The 20,953-nt window shown below is 45.7% G+C and overlaps 1 protein-coding gene across 2 annotated transcripts in view; it reads left to right on the top strand.

Moving 5' to 3' along the window:
- The window catches only part of CRY1 (cryptochrome circadian regulator 1), a 36,869-nt gene that overhangs the window by 2,797 nt on the left and 13,119 nt on the right, over positions 1 to 20,953 (top strand). For both annotated transcript variants that reach the window (XM_066590498.1, XM_066590497.1), the window contains exons 2-5: positions 14,679 to 14,787; positions 15,000 to 15,142; positions 15,621 to 15,805; positions 20,632 to 20,720. In XM_066590498.1, coding sequence (XP_066446595.1) covers positions 14,679 to 14,787; positions 15,000 to 15,142; positions 15,621 to 15,805; positions 20,632 to 20,720 — 526 coding nt within the window. The remainder of the gene's footprint in view (positions 1 to 14,678; positions 14,788 to 14,999; positions 15,143 to 15,620; positions 15,806 to 20,631; positions 20,721 to 20,953) is intronic.

The following is a 20,953-nucleotide window of genomic DNA, read 5'->3' as shown; positions in this document are numbered from 1 at the left end:
GGCCAGATGAGTTATAGGGGAGGGTCAGGTGACGCCCACATCAGCGGATTGGCTGATGCTGGCCTGCCATCTCCGCTGTTAGTGCCTCTCTCACTGTGCCAGCACCATCCTTCAGTCTTTGATTTTGGCCCCAATGGCAGTGGGCTGCAAGGTCTAGTCTGGACCTTTTTGTCACTTTTCTGGGCGGTCTTCCATCATGTCCCGTCTCTGGTCCTGTCAGTGATCCCGCCGCTCACCCGTCTCCCCTCTGCACTGTAAGTGTCCCCGATGGCCTCCGCTGCAATCTGTCCTCCAGTCCTCTTCCTGCTCCTCAGAAGCCGGCCCCGCTCTTACCATGATGGCAGCGCTGCTGTCAACTGCAGAGGCTTCCAGTCGGGCACTGTCACTCTCGGCCCTGGGCTCCGTTCTCTACTGGAATATGGTGCCAGACGTACTCTTCTGCCAATCGGCAGCTGTGGGCGGTACCCCTAACTCCACCTGCACATACCCTTGTCCCCACCTATAGTTCGGTGGAGACAAGATACACCAGTACCTCACTCTTCTCTATCAAAGTCCGCCCATTGTCTTCTACACCATATGTTTAATGTATGTCGTTCCCAAGTTTCCCGGCCGACCGTGGGTTTCCAGACCCAAACTCAGAGCATCGTGTGTGTTTAAAAAAAATAAATAAATAAAATTGTATGTTTATTATATTTATTATGCGCCTGTGTAAATGAGCCCTTAAACCTGCGGTGTTGCCTGTGAGCACGATGCATTTTACAAGGAGCAATGCAGGGAATTTTCCCTGCCTGTTAAAATTGCATGATTCGATAGTAAAATGTATAAATCGCATCATACTTGGTATAAGTGTGATGCAATATTTTTTTTTTCTGCAACAGAAAAATGACCCATTCCGTTTTTTTGTGTGGGTTTTGTGCAACTCGCAACACTTGCGTCAGGGAAGTTGCCTAGGCTTGATAGAATTGTTGTAAACCTTCAGCAAGCAAAAACATTTCCATTCAGTGACTGCATGCAGAGATATTGCAGATGGAGAAGAATTGAAACACTAACATAATGTGTGTAAAGCTGAAAAAAGATGTATGTTCAGCCTAGACTATGATAAATATGCAAATCTACAATAATTATGCTTTTTGTTCTGTAAGGGGAAAAAAAATCTGTGCGATGTGGTGTTGCTGGGTATACTACTGATCCTGGTTGTCCTCCTGTCTACGATCAGGTATGTGCGTGGGGTGAGACGGCTCACCGCAGCGTGTGACATTTGGCTTTTTAGCGATGGAACTTTGCTGACCAGGGACCTGCTGGGTTGCCAGTCTTGTCCTATAAAGTAATGGGTGTTTTGTATGAAGGGGAGCCCAGTGGCTGCTTGCAGAACTGCAGGGCACGAGGATGGAGAAGGATCTAGTGTTTGGCTCGCTGTACGGTATTTGGGAAGTGAAATCATCTGGAGCGTGAATAGCTCATTCCAGACAAGCCGGCACTGGTGACTTATTTTTTTTCATCGTTAATCCACATCTCGTAATGGGATCGGGACCGCTTTCTTCCATGGGGTCACTCAAAGACAGACATTTTAAAGGGGTTTTTATAGAGTAGCCAGCATCAGAAGAATGCTCCTTTTTTTTTTTTGGGTCCTACTAAACAAGTACAGGTGGGGGGTATTGTATATTTGTACATTGCATTGCACTCCAGTTTATTGACTCTCAGGCTATCTGACGGCCTGGGAGCATTGTAATGTGGAAGCTGCATCTCTTGGCTACTGCATCAGATCAATGTATCAATGACGGGGTTAATATTCTTTCACAGCCGGATGCATCCCAGAGCAAGGAGCAGAACCATGTAACTGCATTGCAGATCTCGCTGCCGTTGGTAAAGTTGGGGGTTTTGGCAGCCGGCTCCTTACGAGGGGCTGGCATCCGAATCGGCTTCATGTGTTCTTTGTATTGTGCCTGTTCTCATGTAAGTGCAGGTACCCTGTGCTTCAGTCTGCCCACACATGCCAAGATATTGTTGACTTGCCTGGGGAAATACCGTCATGTGGAGTACATCGTGTACCGTAGAGGGTAATGTATTTATATAAGGCAGTCAACAGAGGGGCATGTTACATGTAGTAGTGAGAAAAGATGTCACACCTATAACAGATCTTCCAGTTAGGCGGGCATTAAAGGGGCACTGAGCCTCCAGTAAGGCTGGCCAGTCCTGGGGGGCAGATCACCTGTGTCCTAAGAAATATGCTTTCACTTAACATTCTAGGGCACTAACAAATGTCCGTAATGCTCCTTTATGAAGGTTTATTCCCTAGGGCAGCGCTGTAGCTATATAGTCCATACACCTCCATAGACGCCTGTTTGCCTTGCTCCTTTTAGCTTATGTCTGATGTAAATGTCCATGAACAGATCGTAGGTCATCCATCAGTAAAGCCTCCTCCTCTCCAGCAGATGCAAAAACATTTCTCTGCATGCCGTCCGCTAGTCACTAAAGCACAGGAGGTTCTGCGTGTCCTTCCCCAAGCTGCTGCACCAGAACTATCAACCCCTGTGGATTATGGGGTTAAAGTTTGCAAGCTTCTGCTCAGTCTCATTTGTCAAACTATCAACTTTTGCAGGCAGTGTTAGCTGAGGTACAGAATAGTCCCGTCCGTGATTTGTCATCACATGCTTTCATAGCATTACCTGAACCTCAGGCTGAAGATGAGGCAAGGAATATGTTCACCTTCCAAGGAGATAAGGACCTTGATGGCCGGGACATCGGAATCCTGGAGATCCCCGTGGAGCTACAACATTGTCCAACAGCAACACACGGCTGGAAGACTCTTACAGAAGCATCGGGATTGGATTACATGGAAGTTTCCAAACTACTCCGTCAAACTACACTGATGCCACCCTGTGTTATTAAGGACTCCTCTAGGGATACAATATGCTGCTGTAGGGCGACCACATAGGTCAGTTGCGCCCGGTATACCAGAGGCCGTCATGTCTTGTATCCCCATGCTGCAGGAAGCTGGCAATGGGCAGCGAGTCCTTCTCTGGTAGGCGGACGGGATGGTATTGTTCCCGAGACAATAGCACCTCTGAGTCATGGAATCGGCTCTGTGGATGTAACACCCAGGAGACGGCAGTATCACAGAGTTTAGATACAGTAAACTGAACGTTTAGTGGTAAAAGGACCTTAAAGAGGTCGTCAATAGGGCTGAATGTAGTAGAGTAACAAGGTGAGCATTACTTACCCCTCCACCGCTGTCGGTATCCAGTACTGCAGCCGCGCTGAGGTCCCCGGCTTTGTGTTTTTTGGCTAACAATTTCCTACTTTTTTTTAATTCTATATGGGCGTTTCTACACTTCAGACAGTTGTTTTTTTTTTTTGTTTTTGTTTTTGTTTTGTCGGGTAGGGGAGAATAGAGGGGGGGGGGGGGCGAAGGTGGGGGTGACCAAAAAACCACAACTCTGGCATAGCTTCTGGCTATTGCAGTCTGTACAGCTCCTGTACTCACTTTGGTAGTGTGATCGCAATCCCTGGCCTCACAAACACGGAGTCTGGAGATTGGCTGCAACAATCATGTGAAGTGCTGGCGCTACCGCAAAGTCACCGGGGAACAGAAGTGACGCAGACTGCAGCCGCCTGGATGGGAGTGTAGGATGCTCTTTTATTTTATTCAAAGCCTACACACTGGTGGCCAATAGAAAATCCTAATGGGGTTGGTTTTAGGCAGCTGTGGCCCCCCCTGGAGCCTTAGACCTGCGCCAACCGCCTCTAGCATCCCTGTTATACTCCACCATTGATTGCAAGGAAATGGAGATAAGCACCTGGATTTCTATTCTCCCCTCCTTTCCTTGACTGCTAGTTGGCAATAATTGATTGACTGTCCTAACATTCCCAAACTCCTCAAGATTACTGCCATATTATGGTCAGTGAAATGCATTAATCCTGAGACAAACCTCTTCTGCCAGAAAATACTTATCACCCCAACTTACTGCACAGGCTTGTGGCGCTGAGACAAAACCCCAACCTGGAACGCTGCAACGGGGCCTTAAACTTAGTTGATATGGGGGGGGGGGGTTCTAACTAACTTATTGAAGCAGTGGAAGAAGCAAGGCCACATGGGCGGGCAGCCATTGGGATAGCATGCTCTAGGAGCTGGAGATGAGTCGATGACTTTCTGTCCATGTTGGAGAACATAATGTAACTGTAAACAGTCTGTTGGATGTCGCTGCATATTCAGGCCCCGAAGCAGCTGTTTTGGCTATCGGATGGCTTTGCTGTCTCCCCAGCGCGTTTCATGCATTTATTACCTGCATACACAGATAGTGGAATGGGAAACATGTATTCATGCTATACAGCCACCACCTGCGGCTCGGCCTCCTCTCCAGAGCCTCACAGCTGCTAATCTAATGAATTGTTTTTATTGATTGGTACTCGGCCTTTCGTGAATTCTAGATGTTGGTCAGATTGATGCCAAGTGCCGTAATAACCCCAGCGGTAAATAAACCAATAGTGTGGATTACTTTGCTAATATACAGTATATGGGTCTTCAATGACTTTTTGTAATTGTATATAATTTCTTTGAAATTGCCTTGATTTCTGCATTAATTACTAATAAAATGTGCTCTGTGCTTGTTAACCAAGTCCCACTTTTGGACATATACTTGTACCGTTCATTTTGGTTGGGGGGAGAGTTCTGCAAACCAGACAGATACTTCTGCCTTCTTCCTAACCATATTGCCTTTTATGGAAAAGAGGCATACTCATCATGGAGGACAAAGTCTCTACGTCTTTGTGCAAATTTTGAGAATTTTATGTCCGAATCTGGTGCAAAAAGTGTTATGACCCCCACCCCCCACCCCCACGCCCCCAATGGCTTTAATGAGAAACCACTTTTTTCATTATACCTAGGGGTATTCCAGTAATATCACATGTATCTGTCAGTGTCTCAGACATTGCCACATCACCTGTAAAGCAATACCGAGGAAATCCTGAAAACCAGACCTGTCCGGGGACCTTGAGCGTCACCACACTTACCTACTGCTCGTTGCCGGCCCAGGATGGACGCCCAGTGACACGGCAGCGGGTGATGGCTACATGGAAGTGACTCCTCAGGTTTCAGGCTTTGACCGACTTTTCTCACTGAGAAGCGAATGAGAGGAATTTTCTTCTAGGGCTATGACTAAGAGAAGCTGCGCCATCTACAGGCTCAGTGATGCACCTACGCCGCAGCACACTGACTAATGCCTCCCGACTTAAGACATAAAATTACATCCCAAAATAAGAGCTTTCACAGTACATATGGTGTGCCAACGAAATATCCTAATAGCTGTACAGTACTTTGTGTGCAAAGGACATCGATTTGCAGAAATGATTGTCTGCTGCTGCGCAAAAGATCATATCCGCTAAATATGGATGACCGCCGTTACAGCAGATACCACAGAACTTGTCACCCCTGTTGCCTGCAAAGCAAATCTCCCAGCAGGGAAAGGCAGATGTCTGATTCAGGACTGGAGGAAAGCTGGGTGAAATATCTACATACAGTTGAGAGTCCGTGTCCTGGAAGGAGAGGGGTCTGCTGGGGCGGGAAGACGAAGTCCTTCCCAGTTAGTGAAACAGCAGCCTGCGTGCCAAGACAGAAATCGTACAGCCGATGCCTATTACAGTGCGTCATCGTACCGTGGGAGGGCGTCCAACTACAGAATGGCACTGAAGCACAGACCCACGCTGACCGGATAGTCGGTCCCAACTTAGAACAAACCCATTGTAGGAGGCTCAGGTATTACAGCAATGAGATGAGACCCAACAGTTATGGTACCTTTACACAACCGCCAGTCACAGAAGCACCGGACACTTACCCCAACTACTACGACTAGTGATTAGTCATTTCAGTGCCCCCCCCCCCCCCCCCCCCCCCCCCCCAAAAAAAAAACAGTTGTATCTTTGGGTCCAGAATAGGTGCTGTCAGTAAGAGGTTAAATTGCTGGAGTTTCAACACTAAAAAAAAGCTTTTTTTTTTTTTTTTTTTTTTTTTTTTAATTTAACTCCCATTAAAAACTGTATTGAAATAGCGGTAATCCTCAAAATTGTACCAACAAACTTCAGTTTGACCCACTTAAAGCAAACTCTCAAAGCTCCGTCAAGACAAACAAAGGTGTCTTGAAAGACGACTGTGAAACGAAAAAAAAAGTCCCTGGTCATTTGGGCCCAAAATAGGTGGTTATGAAGGGGTTAAACATGGCAGCCTGTCATCTGCCATAAATGTTTTCTATAATGATGACTAATGGCTTGCTGACAGATACTAAGGATTATTCATGTAGCGATTATAGGTTGTGGCCGGGCGCAGCGATGTACCCGATGCTGCGGGTGTAGTTGCCCTTTAACTTGGTGCTTTACCTGGTTTTATGGGCCGTATAAGCCAAGCGCGACACAGCGGCAGCTGTCTGTGTTGCCTGGGTAACTGAAGTTGGAAACTAGTATTTTCGGGAGGTTTGAGTGGTTGTGAATGAGTTTTCGGTGGGGATCCGCGGCAGTCAGATGCTAGAAATCATTCAAGGAATGTCGTCCTAAACAATGGCGAGCGTGGCGTACTCAAAACCAGGGTGCTGGCTCATCGTTACATAAAGTGGTGCGTGCGTCCTCGCTCCTATTTCCCACATTCCTTTTCTGGCTCATGAATAGAATTCGAGTCCTGCAGTTATGACTGATACACAGACAAGTAGAGCAATAAGGGTGAGAGAAATTGTGTAATTTTACATAAGCTAATTTTTATGCCTGCTGTTTTTTAAAAATGACCAAAGAATGTGCTAATAGTTCTAACTATGTACAAATCAACCACCTCTTGTGCTGGACGGAGATGCACAGCCTGCCGCCCGAGACGGACCAGATCCTGCAATGCTCAGTTATACTGTATGTAAGGCATAGTGTGCTGGGAAAGCAAGGGGCAGAACGCCCACCAGAGGGCGACAGAGCCTTCCATGCATCTGCTGGACGTGGGTTGAGTTGGTACAGACAATCGCAGCGCTGGAGAGACTTCTGCTAAATTTTTTTTTTTTTTTCCATTCAGCAGGCATGGGTTAATTATCTGCATATTAGGGGGCGCAGTGACTCATCCGCTGTGATTGTATATTGTGCATGGATTAAAGGTGATGTCCTGCAACACACACTTATCACGTGTCCCCAGAGGCACTGACTACTTGGAGTTCAGCCACACTAGTGCTATTTTGATATGTTGGGTGTCTGCTTGGGTTTACTGCAAGAACCATACAAGTTAGCAAGTGGCACAAGACAAAGCAAAATGTTGCAAAAAGGTAAACCGCCACCTGAGGCCTCTTTCACACGGGCAGCATCGACGCAAAAAAAAATGTTGCAGTGATATCGCGATTTTTGTGGTGCTACAAAGTCACCCGATGGCTGTGATTGGTTCATCGAGCGCTGCAGTGATTGGCTGAGCCGTGGTGCTTGAGAACCAATCGGAGCCAGCGTTTCCTGGAGGTGTGATTTAAGAACCCCCTGACCAGGAAGACTGCAAACAAGTGCAGTATAGCAGCCTACAAAACCTCACTAATGTGAAGGAACCCATTGGGAAGCAGGGGCTTCACATACATGCGATTTATTGTAGCGCTGTCGCATCGCAAGAATATCATGCCATTGTTGTCTGTGTGAAAGCGGCCTGAGACTGCACCTCCATCATGGGCAAAAATGGCTTTATCACTAAAATTGCACAAGCATGACTACATACTGGGGCCTGTCCACGCTGTATTCTGCACTATTGGTTTTAACGCACAGCGTTCTGAAGTGTGTGCCTGCCTGATCGCCGGTCTCCAGACCCGAACCTGGGAGCATCATATATAATATGATGCTCCCAAATTGGGGTCCAGAGACCCCCAAGGGACATTAAAGAGATGGTGCAGAAGACAGTGGGGACGGCCCTTTAAGAAGTGTGCACACATGGTACAGCTATCCAAGCTCTGACCTATGATCTAGTCAAAGGGACACCCACTTGTAAAGTGGCCAAATGCCATCCACCATAGGGACCATATACAAATCTACTTGTAGAACCCCTAAAAAAGTGTATATATTATAAAATACAACAGTAAACCCATAAGTAACCAAAATAATGGGGCCGTGGCTCTGTAGATCAACAGAACCAGTCTGGCACCACAGAAGCTTCATTTGGGTTTCTTGATGGACTGGTTTCACCAAACCAATGCCGGCATCTTGCCAAAGAAATTGCGTGACTTTTCTGCTTTGTCAAATATTCAGTTTTAGCCGTTCAGTATGTATGTAGGCATTGTGCTAGTATACCGCAGTGTTCAGTCATGCCTATTGTACACATTGGCATCTTGTTCTCTGTTATCAGCCATTTATACTGAGGTAGCCAACGTATGGCCACTTCTTAGGGGTCATCCATCTATCTTACAGGAACACCTACTTTTCACAGTTCATTATGATGTAGAGGCTGACACAAATCCCAGCCCCACATTTTCGCTGCATGTCACATATCTCCAGTTTACAAGCCGTACACAGAGGGCAATGATGGCAGCAGCTCATTATATAAGCTGATGATTTAATCTAATCGTATATGGCTCCTGTGCCTCCTAAAGTGGATTATCACAACTTTCATCGCCCCACAAGAATGTCGCTGTTAGAGTCCCAGTCTGAGCCCGGATTATCCTCCGTGTCCCGATGCGTCCTCGTCCGCACTCGCAGGGACCCTCATTGGTATTGGAGTGACCTGCGGCAGGATGTATGATCTGTCCACTTAGTTCTCATACATTTGTAGGATCTATATATTTGTACAACGTTCGGCACACAAGATAAACTTCTCTGATTGGAGAAAGCTGTTATTAATGAGCCGGGGCCGCTGCTGGCATCTGAAACCTTTGCAGCACATCGTGTGCCACCAGTAGGGGTACATTGAGCGGTCTGTAGGTGGCCATACACATTAGGGCTCATTCACACGGGCGTCTCTGTGGATTCCGGAGCAATGTCTGTCGTTGGCATACAATGGGAAAGTGATTTTTCATGCACACAAGCGGGAGCCAGTTGCGGTTTCTGCTCGCGGATGAAAAATCACTGCATGCTCTATTTGAGTGGTTTGCGCGCGGACAGCTTCCATTGAAGATATTGGTAGCCATCCGATCCGCGGGCCTTCCACAATCATCATTGCAGAAAGGCCACGGAATCCATGTCATCGCCTAGCGACGGCACGAGAAAGCTGTACTGCGTATGTGCGCCGGCGGCCCATCCACAGTGCAGAAGAAAAGAGCGGGGACGGGTAAGCAGGGTAGCTGGCACAGATTCCGTGCGTGCCAGTGTGCGTGAGCCCTTAGATAGTGGATTGAGTAACTCTTGGGTGGGCTATTTACCTGGAGAGCGAGTGATCTGCGGATTTGGCAATGGGCATATTTCCCGTTAGTCGTTCAGGGCCACAGAATATGGGATGAAAGCGGTTTATGGGAACGTCCAATGAAGGAAAGGTTCGTGGTTTTTTTTTTTTGACTATTGGAGGGAAACGTTTAAAGCTCCACAACTTCCTTCCCGGTGAGGACGGTGTGTCAATGGTTGGCTGAAACAATCGTCCAGTAGACCCCGATGGATGTTCGTTATGGTTGAAATGGTATGGCAACTCCAGGGGGCGCCTATCTTGCAGGAACAGATACTTTCCAGAAGTCCTTATGGCTTTTCCTCACATCTCTGACCAATGCTGATACAAGAGAATGACAAGTGCGTGTATCCGGCGACCTCCCAACTCGCTGCCGTCTTCACCGATGTACATCGCGCCTTCAGAAATGTTACCTACTTCTTCCACCGGCCGTCTTTGTTGCCAGCCGTGTAGTTGTTGGCCCTGCTGGCGCCTCGCTGCCAAGTCATCTGACCTGGTTTGTTCTTAGACTGTTATGCAAACGGTGCCCTTGCCCCACTTTAATCCGTATATACAGATGCCCGTCGTTCTTAAACTCCTTATTTCAGTGCCCTTGCCCCACTTTAATCCGTACATACAGATGCCCGTCATGCTTAAACTCCTTATTTGGGTACGGTTCCTTCTGGTTTTTGGCAGTCATAACCTTTTGGGAACATTTTGTGCTTTTTCCACCCATTTATGCATACAAACAAGGGGAAATAATAATTAAGACTGTTACACACAGTTCTCATGTAAGCTGTAAAGTAGGTCAATGTGCGAGAGCGGCCGACTCCCCCTGCTGGTTGCTATGAGCGATGACCTACTTTCTGGAATCGCTGTAACATGTCGACATAGTTTTATAAAGGAAAACCTACACAATGAAAAGCAACAAATGCTTTCTGGAGGTTCTTTCTTTCTTTCCTCTAAATGTGGGCCTTGCTAAAGTTATTTCGGTGCTACAGAGGTGACTCAAAATAGCCCTGTGCTTGGTGGGGTATTTTTGGTACACGGTGAATGCCCTGGCTCTTCTTGCAGGCCGTACAAGTGGGGCGAGGTGCATTACGTCGGTTGTTTTTTTTTTTTGCTTTTCCCAGCAGTTTTTGTTAACTGACTATTTATGGTGGTTTACAAATATTTGCAGGTTATCCCCTATCCACAGGATTGGGGATAACGTGCTGATCGGTGGGGTCTCTCTGCAGACCCCCCTACTAATCCTTAGAACAGAACTCCTGTGTCCTGCTGGGGTTGCTTTTTCTCCCAGCAGGGATGTTCCTGTGACTAAGTGCTGGCCGAGCGTGTGTAGTCAGAGCTCCCTTTTATTTTAATAGGGCTGACTGAAATGCCTAAACCAGTGTTGCCCATGTATCTCGGCAGACTCATTGACTGTGAATGGAGTGCTTGGGTCCCGTGGAATGGACTTTGGGCCCTTACCTTACTGGAGGGTGTTCGCTGTTCTGCTCCAACTTAACTTCTGTAGTCCTTTCTCTCTGCTTCCGCCATCACCGAGAAGGGGAGTGGCTTAGTTAGGAGGTGTACCATGCAGCCCCCTCCAATTTACTAGGTGTCAGAACTAGGCTGGTAGTGAAGGAAGGGGGGGGGGGGGGGGTCAGACACCACAAGTTAGAGTAAAGATTCCGCCTCCCTGGACAACCCCTCTAAGTGATTAGGAAGATGTTGCAGAGGGATTGGTGGAGTAATAAGAAATTAATTTAAAGTATGCTGAGCCTTAAAACCTAAGTGCAAGTAACTACGTCCCAGCAGCGGGGCATGATATGCTCAGTCTACCTGTCCCTATAGAGAGCAAGAGAAATGTACAGGTATGTAAGGCTTCATGTCCATGACCGTGTTTCACTGTGCATTGCGCATGCGTTGCACAGGCGTGTGGTGAACAGAGTCAATGAAGGTCCTACATCTGTGGACATGAGCCCTAAGGGCAGTTTTAGATGAGCGTCTTTTAGCTCCGTATTTGGTTCTTTCTTTGCAGTCTGTAATACAGAGCTTATATAAATCCACGTTTTCAGACGTTTTTTTAAAGCACTTCAATTAAATACTTACTTGCATTTGAGAAAGTACTAGTCTGCCCAATTGGGGTCTTTACTGCAGTTTTGCAGTAAATGGCCATTTGAAGATTCGGTAGCGGTGGGACGAGCCTGGGAATCAGTATTGCTGGGTAATACTATATAGAAATGGTGACCAGTATAGAGAATTGGGTTATCTGAAGGAAGCCTCTTGGTGCGGTGATCTGTAGGTCAGGGCATGGAGTGGAGGCGGTTATGCTTGTGATTCCCATGACCTGCGGAGGCTGTCGGTACAGCCCCAGGTACTGACTGTGCTCACACAATGTGACAGGAGGTCCGTCCTCTTAATCCCATTACTTGTAGACTGCCAAAGACACTATGCACCGGCACAGTTCATTTTGTGTTCTTTTTTTGGGGCACTTTGGGAGTCTTTTATATAGCAAAGTCTTAAGTAACTCCCAAGTCTTAAGTAATTCTATAAACTTACTGACATATTAGCTTTTTATCCAGATTATCCTGTAATTGTGTCACAGTGCGGAGTACATCCACCGCGACGGGTAAGTTGTTCGTGTGGGCTAGCGCCATCTACTGGACAGTGAGATGTAAGCAGAAGACGGGTTGGCACCTCCATGCAACTTTGTTAGGATTGTTGCGTTTGCTCTTTACCAGACATCGTGTGGGTAAGAGGGGTGTTGGACTCGTTCACATCAGCGTGAACTAAAGGCAGAGACCCAAGTTATCCTCCTCCTAGCGGTGGAGCATAGAATACGCCTGTAGGCTTGTTGATGGTTAAGCCCGTCTTTCTGACCCCTCCAGACCGGGATTAGTTATGGGTCCGGAGACGGCCCATGTTCTAGGTCACGAGGATACAATGTCTAAATCGGACACAATCCCGTCTATTCTTAATCGTCTGGAGTGTTCCTAGAATTATCCTCTCTGCGGTATAATCCTCCTAGCAGTCTGCACAGCCTAACTATAGCTCTTCAGGTGACTCGGGTGTCACATGTGCCGGTGGCCCAAAGGTCAGATCTGAAGGACCACACATCTTTAGAGCCCCTCTAATCTGCTGCCTCTAAATCCCATTTTCAACTGTCCAAAATGGTCAACTTAATCTTTAGACTACCTAATCCCCCAAGTGTATCGGTAGGTAGACTGTCAATGGACTATACGGATTGGCCAGCGCTGCTCACATGATCATTGTTGGCCAATTAAGGAGCAGTGAATTGGGTAGCTACAAAATTAGTGACCATCTTGGAAAGCTGAAAATGGGATTCTGACCGATGGATTAGAGAGATATCGGCAGATGGGGGTGACGGCGGTCAATGAACTCTTTCAGGTCCAGGACAGAACTTTGTCCCAAAACCGGAGCGTCTTACCGCATCGTTACACATCTCTTCAATCACATGCTGAGGTTCTTGAGCAATTTACATAAAAAGAAAAAATGTATTCCCTGTTGTGAATGTTCTAGTAAGGCATAGGGATGTTAGAGGGGATCCCAGCTCGGCCCCCGGGGAGGGGAGTGTGGGGAATCAGCGGGGCCGCAGCTGCAAGGGTGTAAAATCATTTGCAACTGTTTGCTACTTACCCCTAAAAGAGCAAAGCATTCTGGGTATATTGTATGTATATTATGTTCTGTATGGCAGTAGACAAGGTGACAGGCGTCCATCCGTATATGTGACCCGTCTAATCCACATGTCAGACGGCCACTAAGCAGATGTTGATCCCGCGGGGGCAGTAAACGGGTTTGTAGGTCAGACAGCTCTTCTATCTCTAATGGGCTGTTGTGGATGGCTCTGCCTTGTCACGGCGTTTACACCTCCTTAATTACTCAGCCTCGTGTCGGTGTACGGCCCCGCCGCTGGCCGGCTCAGGCTCCTGCGGCAGCGGACTAGGGGATCCTATGTGGATCCGGCTGACACGTTTTACCTGCACAGAACAGCGGATACATTTGTGCCTCTGATGTATCAAATTAGAAGAACTCTCTGCAAGCTAAATGCAAGTGTGAGAAGTATTACAATCTATTGTTCTCTGTAAGCAGCCACTTCAGACTATCACACAGCAGAATTTCTCCCAATCAAAGCGTATCCGGAGAAATGCTGATAGTGACCGGTACCTGGACTGCGGCCGGCTCGGCTCCATGCTGCCATCTCTGCAGTCACACCGAACATGCAGCGTCGGTGCGCTTGGTTGACCTGCGCTCTATTCATGCCCCTGCTTGCTGCAGGGCGTGCAGAGGGGGGACACACACAGGACCCCTGTTTTGGGGATGGTTAGGTGTCTCGGCGGTGAGACCCTCACTGATCAGCGAGTTATTCCCTGTCCTGTGGGTAGGGCATACCTGGTAATTCTGTTATAACCCCACTTTAAGTGACCCTCTGGCCTTGGACAAACTAAGACCACTACGTGTTTGATTTGTCACATGAGCAGCGCTGGCCAATCAGTTTAACCCCTTGAGCACAAGTCTTAAAGTTCCGGTATCTTATGACGGCGATGCCGATTACATATTTGTACAGTCTGTAGGGTTGGCTGCACTTGGTGGAGCGTTTGCACACATTGGCGTCTGTACTTTCTCTTCACTGACGTATGCGATGTACCCAGACTGCTGTTACCAAGGAGATCTGTTAATCTCTAGCAAAAATACAAAATCAGTATAAAGCAAAGAAAATGGGAAAAAGACCATTTATGAAGACTCTCTACCTTACCCTCTGTATCTGAGTCACAGCGGACTGCCCCCTGCAGCTGAGGAGACGCCTGTATGCCCAAATGTGCAAGAATAGTTTCCGCTACTCCCATATCGCGGTATTCATACAGATGTAACGTACGTTTGGGCAGAGGTATATGATTACCAGCCGGAACAATCAGCACCTTGTATAATAGTGCTTGTATATTGGGGTCTAGTGGTGGTGCTCGCCTTGGGGACCTATCCTCCCCTTCTATCTCTTGTCTTACTGCAATGCTGAGTATTCGCGGACTCAAAACCGCTTGCACCCGCGTGAAGAGACTAACGGTGCAGATTATATCAAGTCTGGCGTCGCCAACTGCGCCCATGGGAACATCTGTAAGGAGCATTAAAAACTTGAAGAGCTCTTCTAACGTTGTCATTCTGTCTGTCACGTATGAAGAAATCGGCTTTACTTTTGTACCGTTATTTTAAAATTTCCCTGTATAAAATATAATACTTTTTTTTTTTTTTTTTTTTTTTTAAATCTGTTTTTGCTTTTGTTTTTTCAGTCCTGCCTTATCTCATGTTGTCTTATTGATTTGTTTCTCCCTTTCTTCAGGTTCCTGCTGCAGTGTCTCGAAGACCTTGATGCTAATCTGCGTAAATTAAACTCCCGCCTGTTTGTCATCCGTGGACAACCTGCTGATGTGTTTCCTCGGCTCTTCAAAGTACGTTCTCCATGCTTGTCCTTGTTAATTAAGATGGATATTGATGTTTTCCGCTCTGGTTTTAGGACTCTGCATTATTTAAGTATCTGACTTTTTTACGTTTTTGTAGGACATGTTGAGTTGCTTTTTTTTGTTTTGTTTTCTGCCTGTATTGCAGTTCTGTTCATTTTAATCTTCTCTTTTTTTTCTTTTCCATCTATACGCTCCTCCAGGAATGGAAGATCAGTAAATTATCTATTGAGTATGATTCTGAGCCATTTGGAAAAGAGCGAGATGCCGCTATCAAGAAACTGGCAAGTGAAGCCGGCGTGGAGGTCATCGTACGCATTTCACACACACTGTATGATCTGGACAAGTAAGTGGCTTTGAAAATTTCTAAAATACTCTTGTACTGGTTTAAGTAGCATTTTTTTTAACCCCCAAAAAATGTAAAATTGGCCATTTATTAGGAAATCAGAAACTAGAGCCTTAACCAAAATTACCAAATTTTGGTTAACGTAATTAGACCTACCTGTTGTTGGGGAAACGACATTTAATAGTCCTTTTACAAGGATTTGGTTAATGGCTGGATCGTGCAAATCTGAACAATCACCGCCACTGACTGAACGACGGACACTAATTCCTTCTTGTTCAGTTGATGCAGGCATAAAAATCCGAGGACTACCAACCTGTGTAAACAGGCAGTGCAAACCACAACCTGTTCACTGTGAATGGACTTAATTTCATGTTTCTCGCAATCTGATTGGCTACTATAGGACATTCCTTAATTGCTGTCTACAACAATTGTGGCTGATCTGTATAACGTTTCCTCCTGTCTGGTTCCCGTTTACTAGGATCATCGAGCTGAATGGCGGGCAGCCGCCTTTAACCTACAAGAGATTCCAGACCTTGATCAGCAAAATGGAGCCGCTGGAGATCCCAGTAGAGACCATCACAGCTGAGGTCATGGGAAAGTGCTCAACTCCTGTGTCTGACGACCACGATGAGAAATACGGAGTCCCTTCTCTGGAAGAACTAGGTATATGATTGTATACTTAATGGTAACCATTGAACTTGTCGGTAGCTAGGCTCAAGCTTTGACATTGTGAATGTGTGGGATCAACTTTCTGTAGACCTCGCCTGAAACCTGGTTGTGCTCTAATGCAGCTTCTACTGTGCAGAACTAAAGTTTGAAGCAATCTTAAAAGTATTCGCTTCCCTAAAATTTGACTTTTTGGGCTATTTTCACGCTGGTGTCATTACTTCCACTTTTATAGGATACATGATGGACCCATTAGGATTCCTGCTCTCCCACCTCGCACCCCCCAATAAATCTTAAAGGCGTAGTCACATCTGAGACCTTAATCACAATTATAAGCCATAAACATCTGTTAACTGTTGGTTCAACTTCTAGGACCAAGAATGGGGACCCCTTCTCCTCCAGTCAGCACTCGCAGACAGCAGGAGACTTTGGCTTTCTCCACTGTAGATGATGGGTGTTGTAAATTATAACTTGCCTAACCTATAATGGAGAGAGCTGCGTGCATAGACCACCTCTACCTCCCATCCTTCTCTCTGGTGTGCTAAACTGGAGTCAGAGGATCCCGATCTCATGATCTATAAAGAACCCAGAGTGAACTTCACCGGGCACAATTTAAAGAGGTTGTACCAGGATCACAAGTTATCACCTATCAACAAGTGGGGGTCCCCAGTGTCCCCCTCTGCCTCTAACTGCACAGTCGCGTCCGCCCCTCAATGATGTCTGGATGTATGGAGCTCAGGCTGAACAGGCACAGTTGGTACTCCATCAATTCAACGAGACTGATGGATACACCAGAGCATTTGCTTCTTGACTATCTCCACAGTCCCATTAAAAGTGAATGGGAGCATTTGCGCTCCTCCTCACTGTGAGGGGTAGTGCAGTACCCCCATTCTTGAGATAATCGCGGGTCTCAATGGCGAAACCTCCACAGATCAGCAAGTTATCTGCTATCCTGTGGGGGCACTGTGAGCGGGGCTCGCCTGTCCACTTCAGGACCTGCTTTCTTGGAGGGGTTGTGCAAGTCAGTACAACTCATTTTAAGGGGGACTGTTTCTGGGGGGAAAATTACCCTTTTTTTTCTAATCTCAGTGCCTTTTATATGTCTCTTGGTCAATTGCTCATTTTCTGTCAGCTATTCCTCCCGACTCCCCCATATATATGGATGGGTAGAAGGAAGTAAGCAATTGACACACCTCTGGCAGTGGTTGTCCCCTAGCGGTAACAACACGTTCCCCTCTTTGGAACATAGAAACTGAAAATTGGGGTCTTCTACAAAACCAGTCTGTTTTATCAACCGTAGTAATGTAACGCATGATTGTTGTGTTTTGATTTATGGTCTTTCTGTTCCTGCATAAGAAGCCCTGCAGAATATCCTGTCATTCACTTCACATCTTACTTGGCCAAATAGACACGTAGCGTACATAAGGGCGTGACCTGCTTGCACGTTTTTAAGGTTTTTTTTGTTTCTTTTTTACCATTAACATATACATATGTACATTTTTAGACTTTGGTGGCACATTTTAAACTATTTCATTCCCACATGTATAGAACTTGTTGGTTTTTTTTGTTTGTCGAGTTAACGAAAACTAAAGTAGAGCATAAAGCTTGGGTACCGCGGCTGGGCAATATGGCGGTGTCTGCTTCTCTCTGCACATATTCCAGCTTTTTATTTTTTAAGTTTTTTTTAACCCCCTTCTTGCCTTTGCTGTGCTTCCATTAATATCAGCATGGCATATTAACCATTTAATATAGAATTGGCGCAGGGCACAGGATTTTAGAACCACACTCATACAGAATTTTTCCGCCCAGGAATGTGAATTGGAAATGTTTACTGAAATTTAGGGAAGTCTTATAGAGGGCTCTCTCTGACTTTGAATTTTATTTTATTTTTTTTTAAAGAAAAAAAAAACCTGTTTAACTCTTTGGTGCCACATTTACCAGCAATGGGACGCATGTCCAAGAGCAAAATCTCACTCCCGTATAATTTTAAAAAAAGTAATATAATATATGCAAATCCGTTAAATTTAAGATTCGGGAGTGATTTTATAAAATTTGCAAGAAATAATTCCAAGTTTTGCGGAGGCTTTTTCTCGTCTTCATCTTTTAGGACATCTTTTGGTTTCACCTTCCAACTCTAACCATAGCACTGCATAAAACTTACATCTATATTTTATTTTTTCTCCAGTGTTTGTTTTACAATTGAGCAAGCGCTTTGTCCTTCCTCCAGGAAATGGGAAAACCAAGGCAAATCCATACTTTTTAGCTTTCCTTCTTACAAAGTTCTTTGTTTTTTCTACCAGAATCTCAATTTAGACAGGGTGCTCTGGTGCCCATAGACCGCAGTGTGACAACTAGTGGGTAACTTACCGGCTGCAAGACTTCACAAACAGGAAACAGAGCGGTTGCATCACTTCCCCGCTGACTTCAGCGATCTGGTGATGCCAACTGCTCCCCAACAGCGGCCGGAAGCGTTGCAAAGGAGGTTCACCTAACCAGAGAAGGCGGCACAGGTGGGGTCAATGTTTCTAAAAAAGGGCATAGCTGTATGTCTACACCGCAGCAGAGTGGACCTATGGGGTAAGCCCATAGAGCAGTGAAGACGTCCGTAGCTTTTGTTTGTTATATAACCTGTCTGATGTTCTCTACCAAACAAAGCAAAACCAGATCTCCTGGATGCCTACTATGACCTGAGATGTGAATATAAACTCATCTTAACCCTATTCAGGACTGGGGTGGATTATTTTAGAGCGGAATTGGAAGGGGTTCAGTGGGCAAATCGAGGCACAAGGTTTACGTCTTAATTTGTAGTGTTTTTGGTTTTTTTTTGCCCATACCTTTTTGTAATGGAAGAGATACAGGTGTAGTAGAGCAGAGCCCTCAAAGGGTTACCTGTATTCCTGTGTAAAACAAGTTGTGATATCACAACCTGACTAAATGACATTCATTTCTCCTCCATCTGACAAGCTGAGCTCTGCTACATCGGTATAGCACCCTTTCTTATCAGTGTCCCTTGACAAGTGCGTGTATAGCACTGGATCACATGCACAATAGGTCTCCCTTTTTCAAAACTGGCCTTGTTGTCCATAGCTCTGTTTTCATTTCTAAGGGTATGAGCGCATATCGCAGACATTTTCAGTTCATTGCTTGTTGCATAGCAGTGGATTTGAAAATTTGCAGCATGACTATTTTCCATTGCAAATTTCTTCCACCTTGTCTGCATGGAGTTTCTTTAAAACACTCTTCTCTTACATTACAGACTGCTATACAGAGGAGCATTGCACAAGTGCAAGATACTGATGAACAACCCACTCACACACTGCTTAGTATTATACTTGCATACAGAGAAGGGCCAAGTCCCGTTGATGCAGGTAGTGCACCGTGCAGGCTTACAACCTATAAATGATACAACCCGGTGGCACCTCATGGCGAACCACACTAGATCAACACCCCAGACTCCCTTAGCATCTAAAGCCAAAGTGTCTGCTGCAAAAAAAATGATGAATGCGAGGCATTTCTTTAATATTTTGGCCAAAATACGTAAGCTTGCAACCCACGTCAAGGGTCCTCGTCAGCTTGTGAGTTCCTACACTACCATTTACAAACATCACTGCAAAGGGAAACCTCTACTCAAATATCGCTGCCAGCGGACGTACTTGCCAGTATACTAATATAAAGATATCCAACGGCAACCTAAATTCCACAACAATTCCATGGTGTGAAGTTGTCCTAAGACTTTATTTGCAACAATTCTGCTGCTTGTAAACAAACGACTCCATGCACATGCTGCAGAATCTATCACATTTACCTTGGATTTTCTGCAAGAAATTTCCCGTGTGTGAACATACCCTTTAAAATGAACCTCTGGTCCTGGGGTAAAGTTTGTCGCAGGACCAGAGATGGGGAGTGATATTATTTTCTGCTTTCCCTATTGCAGCATTTTTTCCCACTTCCTTCGCTCTACTACTTCTTTTCTGTCTTTTCAAGATGGCTGTAGCGGTTCTCCGGCTACCTGACGTACATTGTGCATCACTAGTGTCTTAGACTCTCCGATTTGGCGAGTAATGCCTATGTGAATAGCGCTGACCAATCTGAAAGCAGTTCAGGCTGCCTAAGCATAGAGTGTACTGGGTAATGAGTGGAGAGGTGCTGCCATCTTGGAAGACCGAAGATTGGGAACCAGAAGGGGTGAACAGCGCAGAGGTAGGGCAAAAGGCTATATTGCTCCTCCACTCTGCTTGACCACAGGACATAAAGGCTGCTCTGTGATTGGTTGCTGGGACCAACAAGGCTGGGTATAAGCTGTCAGTATGCAGGGTTAATGGCCGTCATCTGGCAGCGGTGGGCAGGATAAAGATATATCGGAGAGTCCTGAATAGGGTTAAATCTTGGTGTTTTAGTATGTGCTTGGTCTGTCCTGTTTCTCACACTAGTCTTCATTAGTTATTCTTGGTATTTTTTTTTTTCCCTCTTTAGTCAATAATCTTTTAGTACATATAAATTATAACCACAAGACCAATTAAAACAAATCTGCTCTAAATTCTAATCCTTTCATGCCAGGAGTCAGATTTTGTCGGCGCGTGTCCCTTTGCCGGAAATGGAATTGCCTCGACTGCTAGCTCCAAGGAGTTAAAGTATTGACAATTATCAAGAATCGAAATCCGTTTATGGACTGTTGTGTTTTTGTTTTTTTTTTCTTTTTTTTAAACCATAAAAATATATAAATTTTCTATAAAGAATGCACTGCGTTTTATATGTTCTGTGTTAAATAAGCGACTTGCTGGGGAAGAGAAAGTGACGTCCTGTGTTGTGGTCGCCTTTTTCAGGTTTTGACACGGAAGGGTTAGCATCTGCTGTATGGCCGGGCGGAGAGACCGAAGCACTGACTCGCTTGGAAAGGCATCTGGAAAGAAAGGTAAATATAAATGAGCCGTCCTTATTTTATGAATCCGTTGCGAAGAGATGCAGAACTAGCCTTGCTTTAAGGTCTTGATTGTGGATATGAAAAATGGATGATAGGCAGAAGTAAAAGGACGAATGAACCGCATGCATATGAACAAATATTATAAAATCCCGATGGGCTCTTTCACACCACAGTATATACGCAGCCATTTACCTGCGTATATACATTGGCCATCTGATAGAATG

The sequence above is a fragment of the Eleutherodactylus coqui genome, chromosome 2 (genome assembly GCF_035609145.1).
Source record: "Eleutherodactylus coqui strain aEleCoq1 chromosome 2, aEleCoq1.hap1, whole genome shotgun sequence".
Classification (NCBI taxonomy): domain Eukaryota; kingdom Metazoa; phylum Chordata; class Amphibia; order Anura; family Eleutherodactylidae; genus Eleutherodactylus; species Eleutherodactylus coqui.
Note: the sequence above shows the minus strand (reverse complement) of the source record. Positions and strands in the feature narration are given on the sequence as shown.